The sequence below is a fragment of the Salvelinus alpinus genome, chromosome 24 (assembly GCF_045679555.1).
Source record: "Salvelinus alpinus chromosome 24, SLU_Salpinus.1, whole genome shotgun sequence".
Lineage (NCBI taxonomy): Eukaryota > Metazoa > Chordata > Actinopteri > Salmoniformes > Salmonidae > Salvelinus > Salvelinus alpinus.
This window is the reverse complement of record NC_092109.1, coordinates 32,774,033-32,793,799: the sequence shown is the minus strand read 5'-3', so window position 1 is coordinate 32,793,799 and position 19,767 is coordinate 32,774,033. Positions and strand designations below refer to the sequence as shown.

Below are 19,767 nucleotides of genomic sequence, written 5' to 3'. Positions count from 1 at the left end.
CCTACTAGAGACCCATTATAACCCTACTATAATCCTAGCAGAGAACCATTATAACCAAACTAGAGACCCATTATAACCCTACTATAATCCTAGCAGAGAACCATTATAACCAAACTAGAGAACAATTATAACCCTTCTAGAGAACCATTATAACACTACTAAAACCCTACTAGTGACCCCATATAACCCTACTCGAGAACCATTATAACCGTTCTATGACCCTAAGAGTGAACCTTTATAACTCTTCTAGATAACCATTATAACCCTACTATAACCCTAATAGAGATCCATTACAACCCTACTATAACCCTACTAGAGAACAATTATAACCCTACTAGTGAATCATTATACCCTTACTAGAAAAGCATTATACCCTACTGGAGAACCACTACAACCCTACTAAAACCCTACTAGAGAACCACTATAACCCTACTAGAGAACCATTATGACCCTACCAGAGAACCATTATAGACCTAATAGACAACCACTATAACCATACTAGAGAACTATTATAACCTTTCTAGAGAACTATTATAACCCTTCTAGAGAACCATTATAACCCTTCTAGAGAACCATTATAACCCTTCTAGATAACCATTTAAACTCTACTAGACAACTGCTAAAACCCTGCTAGAGAACTACTATAACCCTACTATAACCTTTCTAAAGAACCATTATAACCCTACTAGACAACCACCATAACCATACTGAAGAACTATTATAAACCTTCTAGAGAACCAGTATAACCCTTCTAGAGAACCAATTTCACCCTACTATTTAACTTTTATAACCATTCCAGAGAACCACTATAACCCTACTAGAGAACCATTATAACCCTACTAGAGAGCCACTATAAACCTATTAGAGACCCATTATAAACTTACTAGAGAACAATTATAACCCTACTAGAGAACCACTATAACCCTACTAGACAACAATTAGTACCCTACTAGAGAACAATTATTACCCTACTAGAGAAAGATTATAACCTTATTAGAGAACCATTATAACCCTACTAGAGAACCATTATAAACCTACTTGAGAACCATTATAACCCTACTAGAGACCCATTATAACCCACTAGAGAACCGCTATAACCCAACTAATGAACAATTATAACCCACTAGAGAACCATTATAACTCTACTAGAGAACCATTGTAACCCACTAGAGAACCACTATAACCCTACTAGAGAACCCCTATAACCCTACCTTAACCCTACTAGACAACCACTATAACCCTACCTTAACCCTACTAGACAACCACTATAACCCTACCTTAACCCTACTAGACAACCACTACAACCCTACCTTAACCCTACTAGACAACCACTATAACCCTACCTTAACCCTACTAGACAACCACTACAACCCTACCTTAACCCTACTAGACAACCACTATAACCCTACCTTAACCCTACTAGACAACCACTACAACCCTTCCTTAACCCTACTAGACAACCACTATAAACCTACCTTAACCCTACTAGACAACCACTATAACCCTACCTTAACCCTACTAGACAACCCCTACAACCCTACCTTAACCCTACTAGACAACCACTACAACCCTACCTTAACCCTACTAGACAACCCCTACAACCCTACCTTAACCCTACTAGACAACCACTATAACCCTACCTTAACCCTACTAGACAACCACTATAACCCTACCTTAACCCTACTAGACAACCACTATAACCCTACCTTAACGCTACTAGACAACCACTACAACCCTACCTTAACCCTACTAGACAACCACTATAACCCTACCTTAACCCTACTAGACAACCACTATAACCCTACCTTAACCCTACTAGAGAACCACTGTAACCCTATTAGAGAACCATTATGACCCTTCTAGAGAACCATTGTAACCCTACTATAACCCTACTAGAGAACCATTATGACCCTACTAGAGAACCATTATAACCCTACTATAACCCTACTAGAGAAACATTAGAACCCTACTAGAGACTCATTATAACCCTACTATAATCCTAGCAGAGAACCATTATAACCCTACTATAATCCTAGCAGAGAACCATTATAACCAAACTAGAGAACAATTATAACCCTTCTAGAGAACCATTATAACACTACTAAAACCCTACTAGTGACCCCATATAACCCTACTCGAGAACCATTATAACCGTTCTATGACCCTAAGAGTGAACCTTTATAACTCTTCTAGATAACCATTATAACCCTACTATAACCCTAATAGAGATCCATTACAACCCTACTATAACCCTACTAGAGAACAATTATAACCCTACTAGTGAATCATTATACCCTTACTAGAAAAGCATTATACCCTACTGGAGAACCACTACAACCCTACTAAAACCCTACTAGAGAACCACTATAACCCTACTAGAGAACCATTATGACCCTACCAGAGAACCATTATAGACCTAATAGACAACCACTATAACCATACTAGAGAACTATTATAACCTTTCTAGAGAACTATTATAACCCTTCTAGAGAACCATTATAACCCTTCTAGATAACCATTTAAACTCTACTAGACAACTGCTAAAACCCTGCTAGAGAACTACTATAACCCTACTATAACCTTTCTAAAGAACCATTATAACCCTACTAGACAACCACCATAACCATACTGAAGAACTATTATAAACCTTCTAGAGAACCAGTATAACCCTTCTAGAGAACCAATTTCACCCTACTATTTAACTTTTATAACCATTCCAGAGAACCACTATAACCCTACTAGAGAACCATTATAACCCTACTAGAGAGCCACTATAAACCTATTAGAGACCCATTATAAACTTACTAGAGAACAATTATAACCCTACTAGAGAACCACTATAACCCTACTAGACAACAATTAGTACCCTACTAGAGAACAATTATTACCCTACTAGAGAAAGATTATAACCTTATTAGAGAACCATTATAACCCTACTAGAGAACCATTATAAACCTACTTGAGAACCATTATAACCCTACTAGAGACCCATTATAACCCACTAGAGAACCGCTATAACCCAACTAATGAACAATTATAACCCACTAGAGAACCATTATAACTCTACTAGAGAACCATTGTAACCCACTAGAGAACCACTATAACCCTACTAGAGAACCCCTATAACCCTACCTTAACCCTACTAGACAACCACTATAACCCTACCTTAACCCTACTAGACAACCACTATAACCCTACCTTAACCCTACTAGACAACCACTACAACCCTACCTTAACCCTACTAGACAACCACTATAACCCTACCTTAACCCTACTAGACAACCACTACAACCCTACCTTAACCCTACTAGACAACCACTATAACCCTACCTTAACCCTACTAGACAACCACTACAACCCTTCCTTAACCCTACTAGACAACCACTATAAACCTACCTTAACCCTACTAGACAACCACTATAACCCTACCTTAACCCTACTAGACAACCCCTACAACCCTACCTTAACCCTACTAGACAACCCCTACAACCCTACCTTAACCCTACTAGACAACCCCTACAACCCTACCTTAACCCTACTAGACAACCACTATAACCCTACCTTAACCCTACTAGACAACCACTATAACCCTACCTTAACCCTACTAGACAACCACTATAACCCTACCTTAACGCTACTAGACAACCACTACAACCCTACCTTAACCCTACTAGACAACCACTATAACCCTACCTTAACCCTACTAGACAACCACTATAACCCTACCTTAACCCTACTAGACAACCACTATAACCCTACCTTAACCCTACTAGACAACCACTATAACCCTACCTTAACCCTACTAGACAACCACTATAACCCTACCTTAACCCTACTAGACAACCACTATAACCCTACCTTAACCCTACTAGACAACCACTTTAACCCTTTGTGAAATTTTAAGAGGAGTCAATCCCTTGTGGAGATTTAAACTGCCCTTAAAACAATTCCTCATGGGTAAATACTAGTTAACGCAGGGGTTATGTTGATGTGTAAACACAGGGAAACATAGCAACCCTGAGTGGGGCACAAATACATGATCCCACACAGAATGCGAACATACAGTTTAATGCCAAAATAAAGGAAACTCCTGAGTAAATGAGGGATACAAAGTATATTTAAAGCAGGTGCTTCCACACAGGTCTGGTTCCTGAGTTAATTAAGCAATTAACTTCCTATCATGCTTAAGGTCCCTTATAAAAATGACTGCATTGGTGATTACTGCATTGTTGGTTTAAAGCTTGTAAGAAAGGCATTTCACTGTATTTGTGCACTTGACAATAAAACTTGTAACTTGAAAAATGCCCAGTTGCTCATTATTTTGGCTGCCATGGCTAGAAGAGATCTCAGTGACTTTGAAAGAGGGGTCTCAAAGAGCATAGAGGGTTTAAAGGGTGTGTGTCTCAGTCACCAGATCTCAACCCAATTGAACACTTATGGGAGATTCTGGAGTGGTGCCTGAGACAGCGTTTTAAACCACCATCAACAAAATGATGGAATTTCTTGCGTAAGAATTATGTTGCATTCCTCCAATAAAGTTCCAGACACTTGTAGAGTCTATGCCAAGGTCCATTGAAGTTGTTCTGGCTCGTGGTGGCCCAACGCCCTATTAAGACACGTTATATGTTGGTGTTTCCTTTATTTGGGCAGTTAACTGTACATCAGAGCCAATAGCTTCGAGGGATGAGCTGTCGAGCTCAAGTTCTCCACATGCGTCTCTAATCTGGGTGTAATTGTGAGGTTGATGGACATGCTTGCTGGGGTTGCCAATGTGGAGCGCTGGTGTGTGGTTAAGCTCTGTCGCCCCGGGCCACTAGTGCTGTTTAATACTGCACTGTAATGTAATTATAGGGCAGGAACTCAGGGCTGAGGAGGACCTCTGTGAGAGCAGGCAGACTTTGTTGTTTTACTGTGAGAATGCCATTCAGCTGCTGCTAAAGCTTGGGACTTGTTATTGCAAAAACAGTGAGGAGAATAGCAGGGTAAGCTCTGTGTGTGTGTGTATGTGCGTGTGCACATGTGTGGTCAGGGAATACAACTAAGAATGGCATTGTCCATACATGTCCTGATCCATGATGTGACCAGGCAGGTGTTGTCATTGTAGACTGTCTATGCATTTCATTCAGACAAGCATGTTCCATATGAAGTGATGCAATACCTACATGCTTATTTTGCCTATTGCATTCCCATGGGATTTAGTGATGATCCATGGGCAATATGGATAGTCAAAAAGTACCCTGGGTAGTTTATCTTATCAATAACAAATTGACAAAAGATACAGAGACATTAGAATAATGACCAGTTAATGTAATCAGTCAATTAGGACTGTAATGTCATTTGTATTACAACTGGCAATGTCATTAAGCTGAATCAGGCGTCATCAGTCTTATTCCTAACAGCTATGTCACCTGACATTCCTGTTTGATAACTAATGCAATATAATCAGGGTATTTCTGTCCATGGATCAGCACTAATGTTATCACAAATGACTTTGGTTTTCTCCCTAACTGGAGACACACACAGCCATCCAAGTATTCCATTCTAGCAGAGCACATGCAATTACTGTACATGTCAATGTCAAGGACGTTCAGTACCAAGTCGCATGCCGACTGAACGTGTTGAAGGGATCCAGTGAATGCATCTCTACGCTAATTCTATGTAATGCAGTCATTTGTTTTAAAATTAGAACATCAACAAATGAACGATGTTGGTCTGAACGGAGCATCGCCACGGGGATGAGTCAACACACACAGATGGTAGAGCAACAACTATTAGGACCAAACAACACAGAGTCATGCCACATGTCAACATCCTGTACCACATGCAGGACAGACAGACAGACAGACAGACAGACAGACAGACAGACAGACAGACAGACAGACAGACAGACAGACAGACAGACAGACAGACAGACAGACAGACAGACAGGCAGGCAGGCAGGCAGGCAGGCAGGCAGATAGATAGATAGATAGATAAACAGACAGACAAGCAGACAGACAGACAGATAGACAGAAGAGGAAATGGACATACGGTAGAAACTGGCCATGACGTAGTTTTGACAGCGATCACCAGTAAAGTCATTCGGACACCTGATGGAAAGAAACAAATCCACAAAAAGAGAGGGAGGTGGGAGGGAGGAGGAAGGGAGAAGGGAGGGAGGGAGGAGGGAGTGAGACAGGGCAGAGACAGAGGGTATCGAGAGGAGAGGATATGAACAAGAGACAGGGAGGAGGTGAAAGGAGAAAGACAGAGAAAGAAAGAAGCAGAAGAAAACTGAATTAGAACCACAGCAACACCAGGGACAGTAGAAGCAAAGCGATCCCAACGGTGACACTATTGTGTCGCGCACCTCCCATGGCTTTGGTTGACCTGAGAGGAAGGAGGAGGAGGAAGAGGACCATAGAGGAAACCCAGTGACAACGTGACTCTGTTCTCAGCTGTTGGTGTCATGTGAACATACTTTTGTAAGGATTGGGCATGCGCAACCGCAGCGGCTCAGTCTGCAAACACCGCTGGCCGAAGAATCCATCTGGACATCTGGGGAGGAGGAGAGGGGGACAACATGATATGAAAAACGCAGCAGTGAAGTCTGTACACACGTTACTGGTGAAGGCCTGAAAGAGAGGTTAAATTACAATATGCAATACGGTGGTCCAGAAACATTACACTAAAAAGCATCACTAGGTTTTGGCTTACTCAGTAAAGTAATTGGGTTAGAAATGAGTGTCACTCAACAAGGGTGAATGTCTCTTGCTGAATAGAAGGCAGTTGACCATGAGGACCATGAGGACTCAATGATCTCTACCATCCTAGTCTATCTGTATCATCTAACAATCAATAGTGTCATGTGTTCAAACAAATGAACACTGGTAGGAACATGTATGCTCATGAAGGCAACATTTTCCACACCACCAGTTCTTGGCAAACCAACTGTAGCTGCATCCAACGGCGCCTGTTGGTAGATAATCAGGTAACTTGGAAGCATAGAAATGTAAACATTGGGACTGAGGCATAAAGCTGGATCAAACAATAGACCATATAGGATATGGACTCATGGCAACATTAGACAACTTTTGAAGAGCTCAAAACATCTGGATTCTGGAGTGAACCATCACTTAAACAAACTCAGCCTTTGCATTGGATGGGACTTTATAAAACAGTCAGAGTAAAAATCTAATTAGATCATATCAAATGTTCTTTGTTACATACTGTAACGGCTGTCGTCAGGAGAAGGAGAAGAGGACCAAGGTGCAGCGTGGTAAGTGTCCATATTACTTTTAATAAATACGAAACACTTGAACAAAACGACAAACGAACAGTTCTGCAAGGTGCAATACACAAAACAGAAAACAACTACCCACAAACACAGGTGGGAACAGGCTACCTAAGTATGGTTCTCAATCAGAGACAACGATAGACAGCTGCCTCTGATTGGGAACCATACCAGGCCAAACACATAGAAATACAAAACATAGAACAACATAGAACACCAGACATAGAATGCCCACCCCAAACTCACGCCCTGACCAACCAAAATAGAGACATAAAAAAGATCTCCAAGGTCAGGGTGTGACAGTACCCCCCCCAAAGGTGCGGACTCCGGCCGCAAAACCTGAACCTATAGGGGAGGGTCTGGGTGGGCATTTCACCGCGGTGGCTGTGGTGCGGGACGTGGACCCCGCTCCACCTTAGTCTTGGCCCACTTAGGTGGTGCCTCTGGAGCGCGGACCCTTACCGACGACCCCAGACTGGGGACCCTCGCAGCGGGCCCCGGACAGGAGGGCGACTCTGGCTGCTCCGGACAGGAGGGAGACTCTGGCTGCTCCGGACAGGAGGGAGATTCTGGCTGCTCCGGACAGGAGGGAAACTCTGGCTGCTCCGTACAGGAGGGAGACTCTGGCGGCTCCTTTACAGGAGGTAGACTCTGGCGGCTCCGGACAGGAGGGAGACTCTGGCGGCTCCGGACAGGAGGGTGACGCTGGAGGCTCCGGACTGGAGGGCGTTGCTGGAGGCTCCGGACTGACGGCCTTCGTTGGAGGCCTCGTGCCATAACTCCTCACTGGAGGTTTCTTGCCATGGATCCTCACTGGAGGCTTCGTGCCATGGATCATCACTGGAGGCTTCGTGCCATGGATCATCACTGGAGGCTTCGTGCCATGGATCATCACTGGAGGCTTCGTGCCATGGATCATCACTGGAGGCTTCTTGCCATGGATCATCACTGGAGGCTTCGTGCCATGGATCATCACTGGAGGCTTCGTGCCATGGATCATCACTGGAGGCTTCTTGCCATGGATCATCACTGGAGGCTTCGTGCCATGGATCATCTCTGGAGGCTTCGTGCCATGGATCATCTCTGGAGGCTTCGTGCCATGGATCATCACTGGAGTGGAGAGACACACAGGAGGCCTGGCTCTGGGAGAAGGCACAGGACTCACCAGGCTGGGGAGACATGCAGGAGGGTTAGGGCTTAGCACAGGCACAGAACTCACCAGGCTGGGGAGACATGCAGGAGGCCTTGTCCTTGGCCGAGGCACCGGATGCACTGGGCCATGGAGGCATACTGGAGGTCTCGATCAACGAGCCTGCACAACTTGTCCTGGCTGGATACTCCCTGTAGCCCGGCATGTGCGGGTAGTTGGAACAGGCCGCACTGGGCTGTGCTGGCGAACCGGGGACACCGTGCGTAGGGCTGGTGCAGTATACCCCGGGCCGAGGAGACGCAGTGGAGACCAGATGCGCTGAGCCGGCATCATCCCTCCTGGCTCGATGCCTCCCTCCCACTCTAGCCCGGCCGATGCGAGGAGCTGCGATGTAGCGCACCGGGCTATGCGTGTGCACTGGGGACACCGTGCGCTTCACCACATAACACGGTGCCTGCCCGGTCACTCTCTCGCCACGGTAAGCACGGGGAGTTGGCTCAGGTCTCCTACCTGACTCCGCCAATCTCCCCGTGTGCCCCCCAAAAAAACATTTCTGGGGCTGCCTCTCGTGCACGTTACCTCGAGCCAATTCCTCATAGTGTCGCCGCTCCGCTCTAGCTGCCTCCAGCTCCTCTTTCGGACGGCGATACTCTCCCGGCTGTGCCCAGGGTCCCTTGCCGTCCAATATTTCCTCCCATGTCCAGGAGTCCATCCTTCCACGCTGCTTGGTCCTGTGTTGGTGGGTAGTTCTGTAACGAACGTCGTCGGGAGAAGAAGAAGAGGACCAAGCTGCAGCGTGGTAAGTGTCCATATTACTTTTAATAAATACGAAACACTTGAACAAAACAACAAAACGACAAACGAACAGTTCTGCAAGGTGCAATACACAAAACAGAAAACAACTACCCACAAACACAGGTGGGAACAGGCTACCTAAGTATGGTTCTCAATCAGAGACAACGATAGACAGCTGCCTCTGTTTGGGAACCATACCAGGCCAAACACATAGAAATACAAAACATAGAACAACATAGAACACCAGACATAGAATGCCCACCCCAAACTCACGCCCTGACCAACCAAAATAGAGACATAAAAAAGATCTCCAAGGTCAGGGCGTGACACATACACGTGTTTAGCAGATGTTATTGCGGGTGAAGTGAAAAGCTAGTGTTTCTAGCTCCAACAGCGCAGTAATATCTAACAAGTAATATCTAACAATACACACAATCTAAAGTAAAGAAAATAAATTAAGAATATATAAATATTTGGACGAGTAATGTCAGCGCGGCATTAATTAAGCTACAGCAGAATAGGATAGAATACAGTATATACATATGAGATGGGCAATGCAAAATATGTAAACATTATTAAAGTGACTAGTGTTCCATTATTAAAGTGGCCAGTGATTTCAAGTCTATGTATATAGGGCAGCAGCCTCTATTGTACTAGTGATTGCTATTTAAAAGTCTGATGGCCTTGAAATAGAAGCTGTTTTTCAGTCTCTCAGTCCCAGCTTTGATGCACCTGTACTGACCTCGCCTTCTGAATGATAGTGGGGTAAACAGGCAGTGGTGATCTTGATGATCTTTTTGGCCTTCCTGTGACATCGGGTGCTGTAGGTGTCCTGGAGGGCAGGTAGCTTGCCCCCGGTGATGCGTTTTGTAGACCACACCATCCTCTGGAGAGCCCTGCGGTTGCGGGCGGTGCAATGCCGTACCAGGTGGTAATACAGCCCGACAGGATGCTCTCAATTGTGCGTCTGTAAAAGTTTGTGAGGCTTTAAGGTGCCAAGCCAAATTTCTTCAGCCTCCTGAGGTTGTGTGGGTGGACCATTTCAATTTGTCAGTGATGTGTACGCCGAGGAACTTGAAGCGTCCATCTTTTTCCCTGCGGTCCCGTCAAAGTGGATAGGGGGGTGTTCCCTCTGCTGTTTCCTGAAGTCCATCCTTGTGGGGCCCCAGTGTTGAGGATCAGTGAAGTGGAGGTGTTGTTTCCTACCTTCACCACCTGGGGGCGGCCCGTCAGGAAGTCCAGGGCGGGGTTCAGACCCAGGGCCTCGAGCTTAATGATGAGCTTGGAGGGTACTATGGTGTTGAATGCTGAGCTATAGTCAATGAACAGCATTCTTACATAGGTATTCCTCTTGTCCAGATGGAATAGGGCAGTTTGCAGGTCTACTCTACGGAATCCGGTAAGATAGAGGTGTTATAATCCTTGACTAGTCTCTCAAAGTACTTGATGACAGAAGTGAGTGCTACGGGGCAGGAACAACGGTGTACATCTTGAAGCATGTGGGGACAACAGACTGGGATAGGGAGAGATTGAATATATCCGTAAACACTCCAGCCAGCTGGTCTGCGCATGCTCTGAGGACACGGCTAAAGATGCCGTCTGGGCTGGCAATTTTGTGAGGGTTAACACGCTTAAATGTCTTACTCACGTCGGCCACGGAGAAGGAGAGCACACAGTCCTTGGAAACGGGCCGCATCGGTGGCACTGTGTAATCATCAAAGCGGGCGGTGAAGGTGTTTAGCTTGTCCGGAAGCAAGACGTCAGTGTCCGCGACGTGGCTTGTTTTCCCTTTGTAGTCCGTGACTGTCTGTAGACAAGGCTGGCAGACTTAGTAGGAGGGTAAACTGTTCAAAATACAAAAACATTCCCTTTTTTTCCCAGTCTGTCTCTTCCTCTCCCTCTCTCCTAATTACCCCAATTTTGCAGATATTAGGCCGCCCGTCCCCACCTCCCCATCTGTGCTGCAAACAAGTTATAACTGACAGGTACACCAGTGAGAAAGGCAGAGGTCATGGAATAATGTTCCCCTGATCGAGAGTGCCAGAGGGGTGGGCCTACATGTGTGCTCAAGTGCCAACCCACAGGGATTAAACAACCCCCCTCTAATCACACCATCCCCCTCTCTTTCTATCCTCTTGGCCTCTTCCTTCTTCACATGGGGTTGCAAATAGCCCTCCATCATTTGACTTGGGTCCTGTATAGAAGAGTACTCAGTCTGTTACATATTTTGAACCTTTATTATTCTGGTAATAAAAAGCAGTAGGCCCCTGCCTGTGCACTTCATCTTATAGCAACCACATATCATTTTGGCCATGATGTTCTGGGAGACTCTTTATTGCACTTTTATGTCTCTCTCTGTGCCCATGTCTTTGTTCCCTGCCCTTTCTACATGTCTGGTGGAGAGGAGTGCATTTAATATGGTGAAGACAGTTGATGCCCAGTTACAGTGTCACGCCTCTTTCATGTTGGCAAAGCTCTGTTGAGTTTGCTCTTGAACCACTACAACCATATTTATAATAATAACAATAATAATAATCATTGATTCAACTTTTATAGTGCTGTACATAAAGAACATTTCAAAGTGCTGTAAAGCGACAAAAACAAAAAACAAGCAATTTAAAAACAACATAATTATTCATCATGAGTAGATCAACAGTCAAGAGACTAAAGGTTGAGAATGTTCATGGCTTGATTGAGGTCAGCAGAGGGAGGAGGTGTTCAAAGAGAAGAGCCGGAAGCAGGGAGGCGGGAGGCAGCGCGTTGTCATCATGGTGTCTTGACCAGCCACACTATCTGTGGCTTTGTAGTAGGACTCAGTCAGATGAAGTGAGAGTTCCGTACTAGCCACTGGACTAGAAGCTAGCTAGCTAGCTACTCTTCACTACTACCAAAGTTCAACTCACACCCGGGTGATGCTACGGCCGTCACGAGGCTCCAGAAAGCACACTACATACAACACCAATAGTAATTCAGGAGTAGCCTCATAACTTAGTCCTCTATATAGCCATGGTCAGCTGTCATTTTGGTACACCTCTGTATACGGGCTTCTCTCCATCCTCAACGACCAGACAGATATTTATGGGGATGCCTGTCCACTTAATCAAATACACTGCTGCAGCCCCTTCTCCCAATCATTCTATTCTTCTTCTTCTTGTGTCTCCTTAGCCCCCTCTCCCTCTCTCTCAATGAATCAGGATGTGTGGTTCATTGAGGGGTGCCAACATTCCACACTCTCTCTCCACCAACAGGACCGTTAATCCACCAGAGGTCATTCCACACTCTCTCTCCACCAACAGGACCGTTAATCCACCAGAGGTCATTCCACACTCTCTCTCCACCAACAGGACCGTTAATCCACCAGAGGTTATTCCACACTCTCTCTCCACCAACAGGACCGTTAATCCACCAGAGGTCATTCCACACTCTCTCTCCACCAACAGGACCGTTAATCCACCAGAGGTCATTCCACACTCTCTCTCCACCAACAGGACCGTTAATCCACCAGAGGTTATTCCACACTCTCTCTCCACCAACAGGACCGTTAATCCACCAGAGGTCATTCCACACTCTCTCTCCACCAACAGGATCATTAATCCACCAGAGGTCATTCCACACTCTCTCTCCACCAACAGGACCGTTAATCCACCAGAGGTCATTCCACACTCTCTCTCCACCAACAGGACCGTTAATCCACCAGAGGTCATTCCACACTCTCTCTCCACCAACAGGACCGTTAATCCACCAGAGGTCATTCCTGGTGATTTATGAGATTTCTAAAATGTCTCCCAGAAGTATTATGATATTCCATCATGTCTAATGAGTCATACTGAGTGATATGTTAAAATGAGGATCACACAATAATAGGGAAAGACTGCTGGAGAAACGACTAAGACCAATGCACTGTCACTGTAAAATCTACAAATGTTGAAATCTGTCCTCATAAAGGAAACGGTGTACGAATCAAGCACATATTGAAAGAAATCTATATCGGTTTGAGGTTTTTAAACAGGATTAAATATCTTCTTTCAACATAAACCAAGCACACAGCACATAGCGCACAAGCATTTCAGCAAAACAAACCCATTAGACTAAAGACACAGTAATGACCCCAAAGGCAATTAGCAGTCAGATATCTGATGGATGTTCTTCTTCCTTCATGAAGAATATTGGCCTGATGAGTCTTACATGTACCTCCGACCTACAGTACAGACTGTACTTGATCCAGGCTCATATCATTCACTGTTCCTGTCTGTTTTCTTGTCCCCGACTTGCAGGAATCTTTATCGAGCAGACATTGCTAATGTGGCTGATACTGTGTAACATGTCATGCCATGAACTACAGTGCTACTGGATTACCTTCAGGGTCATTTGTTAAACTTTTCCTTCCACTCTAAAGAACTATATATTTCAAAGTGAAGGAGCCGGGCATTCAAATAGGGCCAGCTGTCGGCCAGACTTGTTCAGCCGATGAGTAATACCGGCTGAAGTCTGGCCTATATTGAATGAGATGGCTTTGGGGCAACAATTCCCTGCAGGCCTCCACTGCATTATCCAACTTTTCTGGACCCGTGCCTCGACCGTGAGTGAATTAGCTGCAGCAATTGAGTTATTGCTCCCTCCAATTTGTACACCGCTTATTGAATGGCTGTTGCAGCCATGTCCTCACTGCTTGCTGAGCAGTGTTGCTGGGGCCAGCAGAACACACACAATGGCTGGCCAGTGGACCTGCACACTATTCTTCATCGTCGACCAACATGGAAGCACATGATATTTAACTTATGGACCAAAGCACACTATGATAGGATGTGATACTGAAACTGTAGAGATGTCAAACACAACAGCGCGCCACTCGATCTCCAGCACAGACTGTCATATTGATGCAAACTCTCACTATAGGGGAAGGCATCATAAACATTTACATAATTTGAGCTTGCTGCAAGGACTTGTCTTTTGCAAGTAAAACACCCAGAATACAAACCCATATACTTTACGCACATTCTTGCATATGCTGTTATAGTACAGCTTCATAAGGCTGTTATAGTACAGCATCATAATGATGTTATAGTACAGCATCATAATGATGTTATAGTACAGCATCATAATGATGTTATAGTACAGCATCATAATGATGTTATAGTACAGCTTCATAATGTTGTTATAGTACAGCATCATAATGATGTTATAGTACAGCTTCATAATGTTGTTATAGTACAGCTTCATAAGGCTGTTATAGTACAGCATCATAATGATGTTATAGTACAGCTTCATAATGTTGTTATAGTACAGCATCATAATGATGTTATAGTACAGCTTCATAATGTTGTTATAGTACAGCTTCATAATGTTGTTATAGTACAGCTTCATAATGCTGTTATAGTACAGCTTCATAATGTTGTTATAGTACAGCTTCATAAGGCTGTTATAGTACAGCATCATAATGTTGTTATAGTACAGCATCATAATGATGTTATAGTACAGCATCATAATGATGTTATAGTACAGCTTCATAATGTTGTTATAGTACAGCATCATAATGTTGTTATAGTACAGCTTCATAATGTTGTTATAGTACAGCTTCATAATGTTGTTATAGTACAGCATCATAATGATGTTATAGTACAGCTTCATAATGTTGTTATAGTACAGCTTCATAATGTTGTTATAGTACAGCTTCATAAGGCTGTTATAGTACAGCATCATAATGTTGTTATAGTACAGCATCATAATGATGTTATAGTACAGCATCATAATGATGTTATAGTACAGCTTCATAATGTTGTTATAGTACAGCTTCATAATGTTGTTATAGTACAGCTTTATAATGTTGTTATAGTACAGCTTCATAAGGCTGTTATAGTACAGCTTCATAATGTTGTTGTAGTACAGCTTCATAATGTTGTTATAGTACAGCTTCATAATGTTGTTATAGTACAGCTTTGTAATGTTGTTATAGTACAGCTTCATAATGTTGTTGTAGTACAGCTTCATAATGATGTTATAGTACAGCTTCATAATGCTGTTATAGTACAGCTTCATAATGTTTTTATAGTACAGCTTTATAATGTTGTTATAGTACAGCTTCATAAGGCTGTTATAGTACAGCTTCATAATGTTGTTGTAGTACAGCTTCATGTTGTTATAGTACAGCTTCATAATGTTGTTATAGTACAGCTTTGTAATGTTGTTATAGTACAGCTTCATAATGTTGTTGTAGTACAGCTTCATAATGTTGTTATAGTACAGCTTCATAATGTTGTTATAGTACAGCTTCGTAATGTTGTTATAGTACAGCTTCATAATGATGTTGTAGTACAGCTTCATAATGTTGTTATAGTACAGCTTCATAATGTTGTTATAGTACAGCTTCATAATGTTGTTGTAGTACAGCTTCATAATGATGTTATAGTACTGCTTCATAAGGCTGTTATAGTACAGCTTCATAATGTTGTTATAATACAGCTTCATAATGTTGTTATAGTACAGCTTCATAATGATGTTATAGCACAGCTTCATAATGTTGTTGTAGTACAGCTTCATAATGTTGTTATAGTACAGCTTCAAAATGTTGTTATAGTACAGCTTCATAATGTTGTTATAGTACAGCTTCATAAAGTTGTTATAGTACAGCTTCATAATGTTGTTATAGTACAGCTTCATAAAGTTGTTATAGTACAGCTTCATAATGTTGTTATAGTACAGCTTCATAATGTTGTTATAGTACAGCTTCATAATGTTGTTATAGTACAGCTTCGTAATGTTGTTATAGTACAGCTTCATAATGTTGTTATAGTACAGCTTCATAATGTTGTTATAGTACAGCTTCGTAATGTTGTTATAGTACAGCTTTAAAATGTTGTTATAGTACAGCTTCATAAGGCTGTTATAGTACAGCTTCATAATGTTGTTATAGTACAGCTTCATAATGTTGTTATAGTACAGCTTCATAAGGCTGTTATAGTACAGCTTCATAATGTTGTTATAGTACAGCTTCATAATGTTGTTATAGTACAGCTTCATAATGTTGTTATAGTACAGCTTCATAATGCTGTTATAGTACAGCTTCATAATGTTGTTATAGTACAGCTTCATAATGATGTTATAGTACAGCTTCATAATGTTGTTATAGTACAGCTTCATAATGATGTTATAGTACAGCATCATAATGATGTTATAGTACAGCTTCATAATGCTGTTATAGTACAGCTTCATAATGTTGTTATAGTACAGCTTCATAATGATGTTATAGTACAGCTTCATAATGTTGTTATAGTACAGCTTCATAATGCTGTTATAGTACAGCTTCATAATGTTGTTATAGTACAGCTTCATAATGATGTTATAGTACAGCTTCATAATGTTGTTATAGTACAGCTTCATAATGATGTTATAGTACAGCTTCATAATGTTGTTATAGTACAGCTTCATAATGATGTTATAGTACAGCATCATAATGATGTTATAGTACAGCTTCATAATGATGTTATAGTACAGCTTCATAATGTTGTTATAGTACAGCTTCATAACGTTGTTATAGTACAGCTTCATAATGTTGTTATAGTACAGCTTCATAATGTTGTTATGGTACAGCTTCTGCACACCCAAACATTAACTTATATTGGCACATTTCAACATGGAAGTAAGGAAATGCACCTCAACATGCTCACCCTGGCATACAGAACATTCAGTACCTGACTCAGAATCTGATAGCCGGAAAGCTCATCGTTGCCACATTCACAATCTATAGAAAAACATGTATCTTCCAATAACAAAACGCTCTTGATTAATCTGACCCCCTTTTCAAAGGTCTTGAGATGTAAGCAATAATTCTATTTACCTCGCTAGAGGTCTCTGACTGGCGTAAATATTTGTTCCCTACTAAACCAGTGTACCATGACATCATGTGCGAGGCTCCTGCACGCTAAACGTGGGCTGAGAACCATGAGCAGATCATTATCCATCCTCCTCATCAGCAATGTAAGTATACATGAAAGAGATTTCTGTACATATGGGCCTGTACTCCTTCCTGTACTGCTCTGCTCTACTCTGCTCTACTCTACTCTACTCTACTCTGCTCTGCTCTGCTCTGCTCTGCTCTGCTCTGCTCTGCTCTGCTCTACTCTACTCTACTCTACTCTACTCTACTCTACTCTACTCTACTCTACTCTACTCTGCTCTACTCTGCTCTGCTCTGCTCTGCTCTGCTCTGCTCTGCTCTGCTCTACCAATGCTTCTGTGAGAGATCGGGGAAGGGAGAGGGGGGTTGCTAAGAGGGAGGAAGGATGGGGTGATAGAGGGGGGATAGACAGGGTGATAGAGGGGGATAGATGGGGTGATCGAGGGGGGATAGAGGTAGATGGATGGGGTGATAGAGGGTGGATAGATGGGGTGATAGAGGGGGGATAGACAGGGTGATAGAGGGGGATAGATGGGGTGATCGAGGGGGGATAGAGGTAGATGGATGGGGTGATAGAGGGGGGATAGATGGGGTGATAGAGGGGGGATAGATGGGGTGATCGAGGGGGGATAGAGGTAGATGGATTGGGTGATAGAGGGGGGATAGATGGGGTGATAGAGGGGGATAGATGGGGTGATCGAGGGGGGATAGAGGTAGATGGATTGGGTGATAGAGGGGGGATGGATGGGTGATAGAGGGGGAATGGGGTAATAGAGGGGGGATAGATGGGGTACAGATGGGGTGATAGAGGGGGATAGACAGGGTGATATCCCATATGGGATGATTGAGGGGTGATAGATGGGGTGATAGAGGGAGGATAGATGGGGTGATAGGGGGGATAGACAGGGTGATAGAGGGGGGGTAGATGGGGTGATAGAGGTAGATGGATGAGGTGCTAGAGGGGGGATGGATGGGGTGATAGAGGGGGGATAGAGGTAGATGGATGGGGTGATAGAAGGGTGATAGACAGGGTGATAGAGGGGTATATATGGGATTATAGAGGGAGGATAGATGGGGTGATAGATGGGGTGATAGAAGTAGATGGATGGGGTGATAGAGGTAGATGGATGGGGTGATAGAGGGGGGATTGATGTGGTGATAGAGGGGTGAGAGAGGTAGATGGATGGGGTGATAGAAGTAGATGGATGGGGTGAGAGAGGTAGATGGATGGGGTGATAGAGGGGGGATAGATGGGGTGATAGAGGGGGATAGATGGGATGATAGAGGGGGGATAGATGGGGTGATAGAGGGGTGAGAGAGGTAGATGGATGGGGTGATAGAGGGGGGATAGATGGGGTGATATAGGGGGGTAGATGGGGTGATAGAGGGGGGATAGAGGGGGGATGGATGGGGTGATAGAGGGGGATAGATGGGATGATAGAGGGGGATAGATGGGATGATAGAGGGGGATAGATGGGATGATAGAGGGAGGATAGATGGGGTGATAGAGGGGGGATAGATGGGGTGATAGAGGGGTGTAGATGGGATGATGGAGAGGGGATAGAGGTAGATTGATGGGGTGATAGAGGGGGGATAGATGGGGTGATAGAGGGGTGAGAGGTAGATGGATGGGGTTATAGATGGGGTGATAGAGGGGTGAGAGGTAGATGGATGGGGTGATAGAGGTAGATGGATGGGGTGATAGAGGGGATGGAGTGATAGAGGTGGATGGGTGGGGTGATAGAGGGGTGAGAGAGGTAGATGGATGGGGTGATAGAGGGGATGGAGTGATAGAGGTGGATGGGTGGGGTGATAGAGGGGGGATAGATGGGGTGATATAGGGGGGTAGATGGGGTGATGGAGAGGGGATAGAGGTAGATTGATGGGGTGATAGAGGGGGGATAGATGGGGTGATAGAGGGGTGAGAGGTAGATGGATGGGGTGATAGAGGGGGGATAGATGGGGTGATAGAGGGGTGAGAGGTAGATGGATGGGGTGATAGAGGGGGGATAGATGGGGTGATAGAGGGAGGATAGATGGGGTGATAGATGGGGTGATAGAGGTAGATGGATGGGGTGATAGAGGGGGGATAGAGGTAGATGGATGGGGTGATAGAATGCGGATGGATGAGGTGATAGAGGGGGATAGAGATAGATGGATGGGGTGATAGAGGGGATGGAGTGATAGAGGTGGATGGGTGGGGTGATAGAGGGAGGATAGATGGGGTGATAGATGGGGTGATAGAGGTAGATGGATGGGGTGATAGAATGCGGATGGATGAGGTGATAGAGGGGGATAGAGATAGATGGATGGGGTGATAGAGGGGATGGAGTGATAGAGGTGGATGGGTGGGGTGATAGAGGGGGGATAGATGGGGTGATAGAGGGAAAGTAGATGGGGTGATATAGGGGGGTAGATGGGGTGATAGAGGGGGGATAGATGGGATGATAGAGGGAGGATAGATGGGGTGATAGAGGGGGGATAGATGGGGTGATATAGGGGGGTAGATGGGATGATAGAGGGGGATAGATGGGATGATAGAGGGGGGATAGATGGGGTGATAGAGGGGGATGGATGGGGTGATAGAGGGGGATAGATGGGGTGATATAGGGGGGTAGATGGGGTGATAGAGGGGGGATAGATGGGATGATAGAG

General features: G+C 44.1%; 1 protein-coding gene across 5 annotated transcripts in view; it reads right to left on the bottom strand.

Moving 5' to 3' along the window:
• nrg2a (neuregulin 2a) overlaps positions 1 to 19,767 on the bottom strand; it is a 239,229-nt gene that overhangs the window by 30,696 nt on the left and 188,766 nt on the right. For 4 of the 5 annotated variants that reach the window (XM_071364585.1, XM_071364587.1, XM_071364589.1 and 1 more), the window contains one exon: positions 6,031 to 6,089. In XM_071364585.1, the coding sequence (XP_071220686.1) occupies positions 6,031 to 6,089 (59 nt within the window). Of the gene's footprint in view, positions 1 to 6,030; positions 6,090 to 6,460; positions 6,538 to 19,767 lie in introns of all 5 variants that reach the window. The other variant, XM_071364586.1, reaches the window with a different exon arrangement.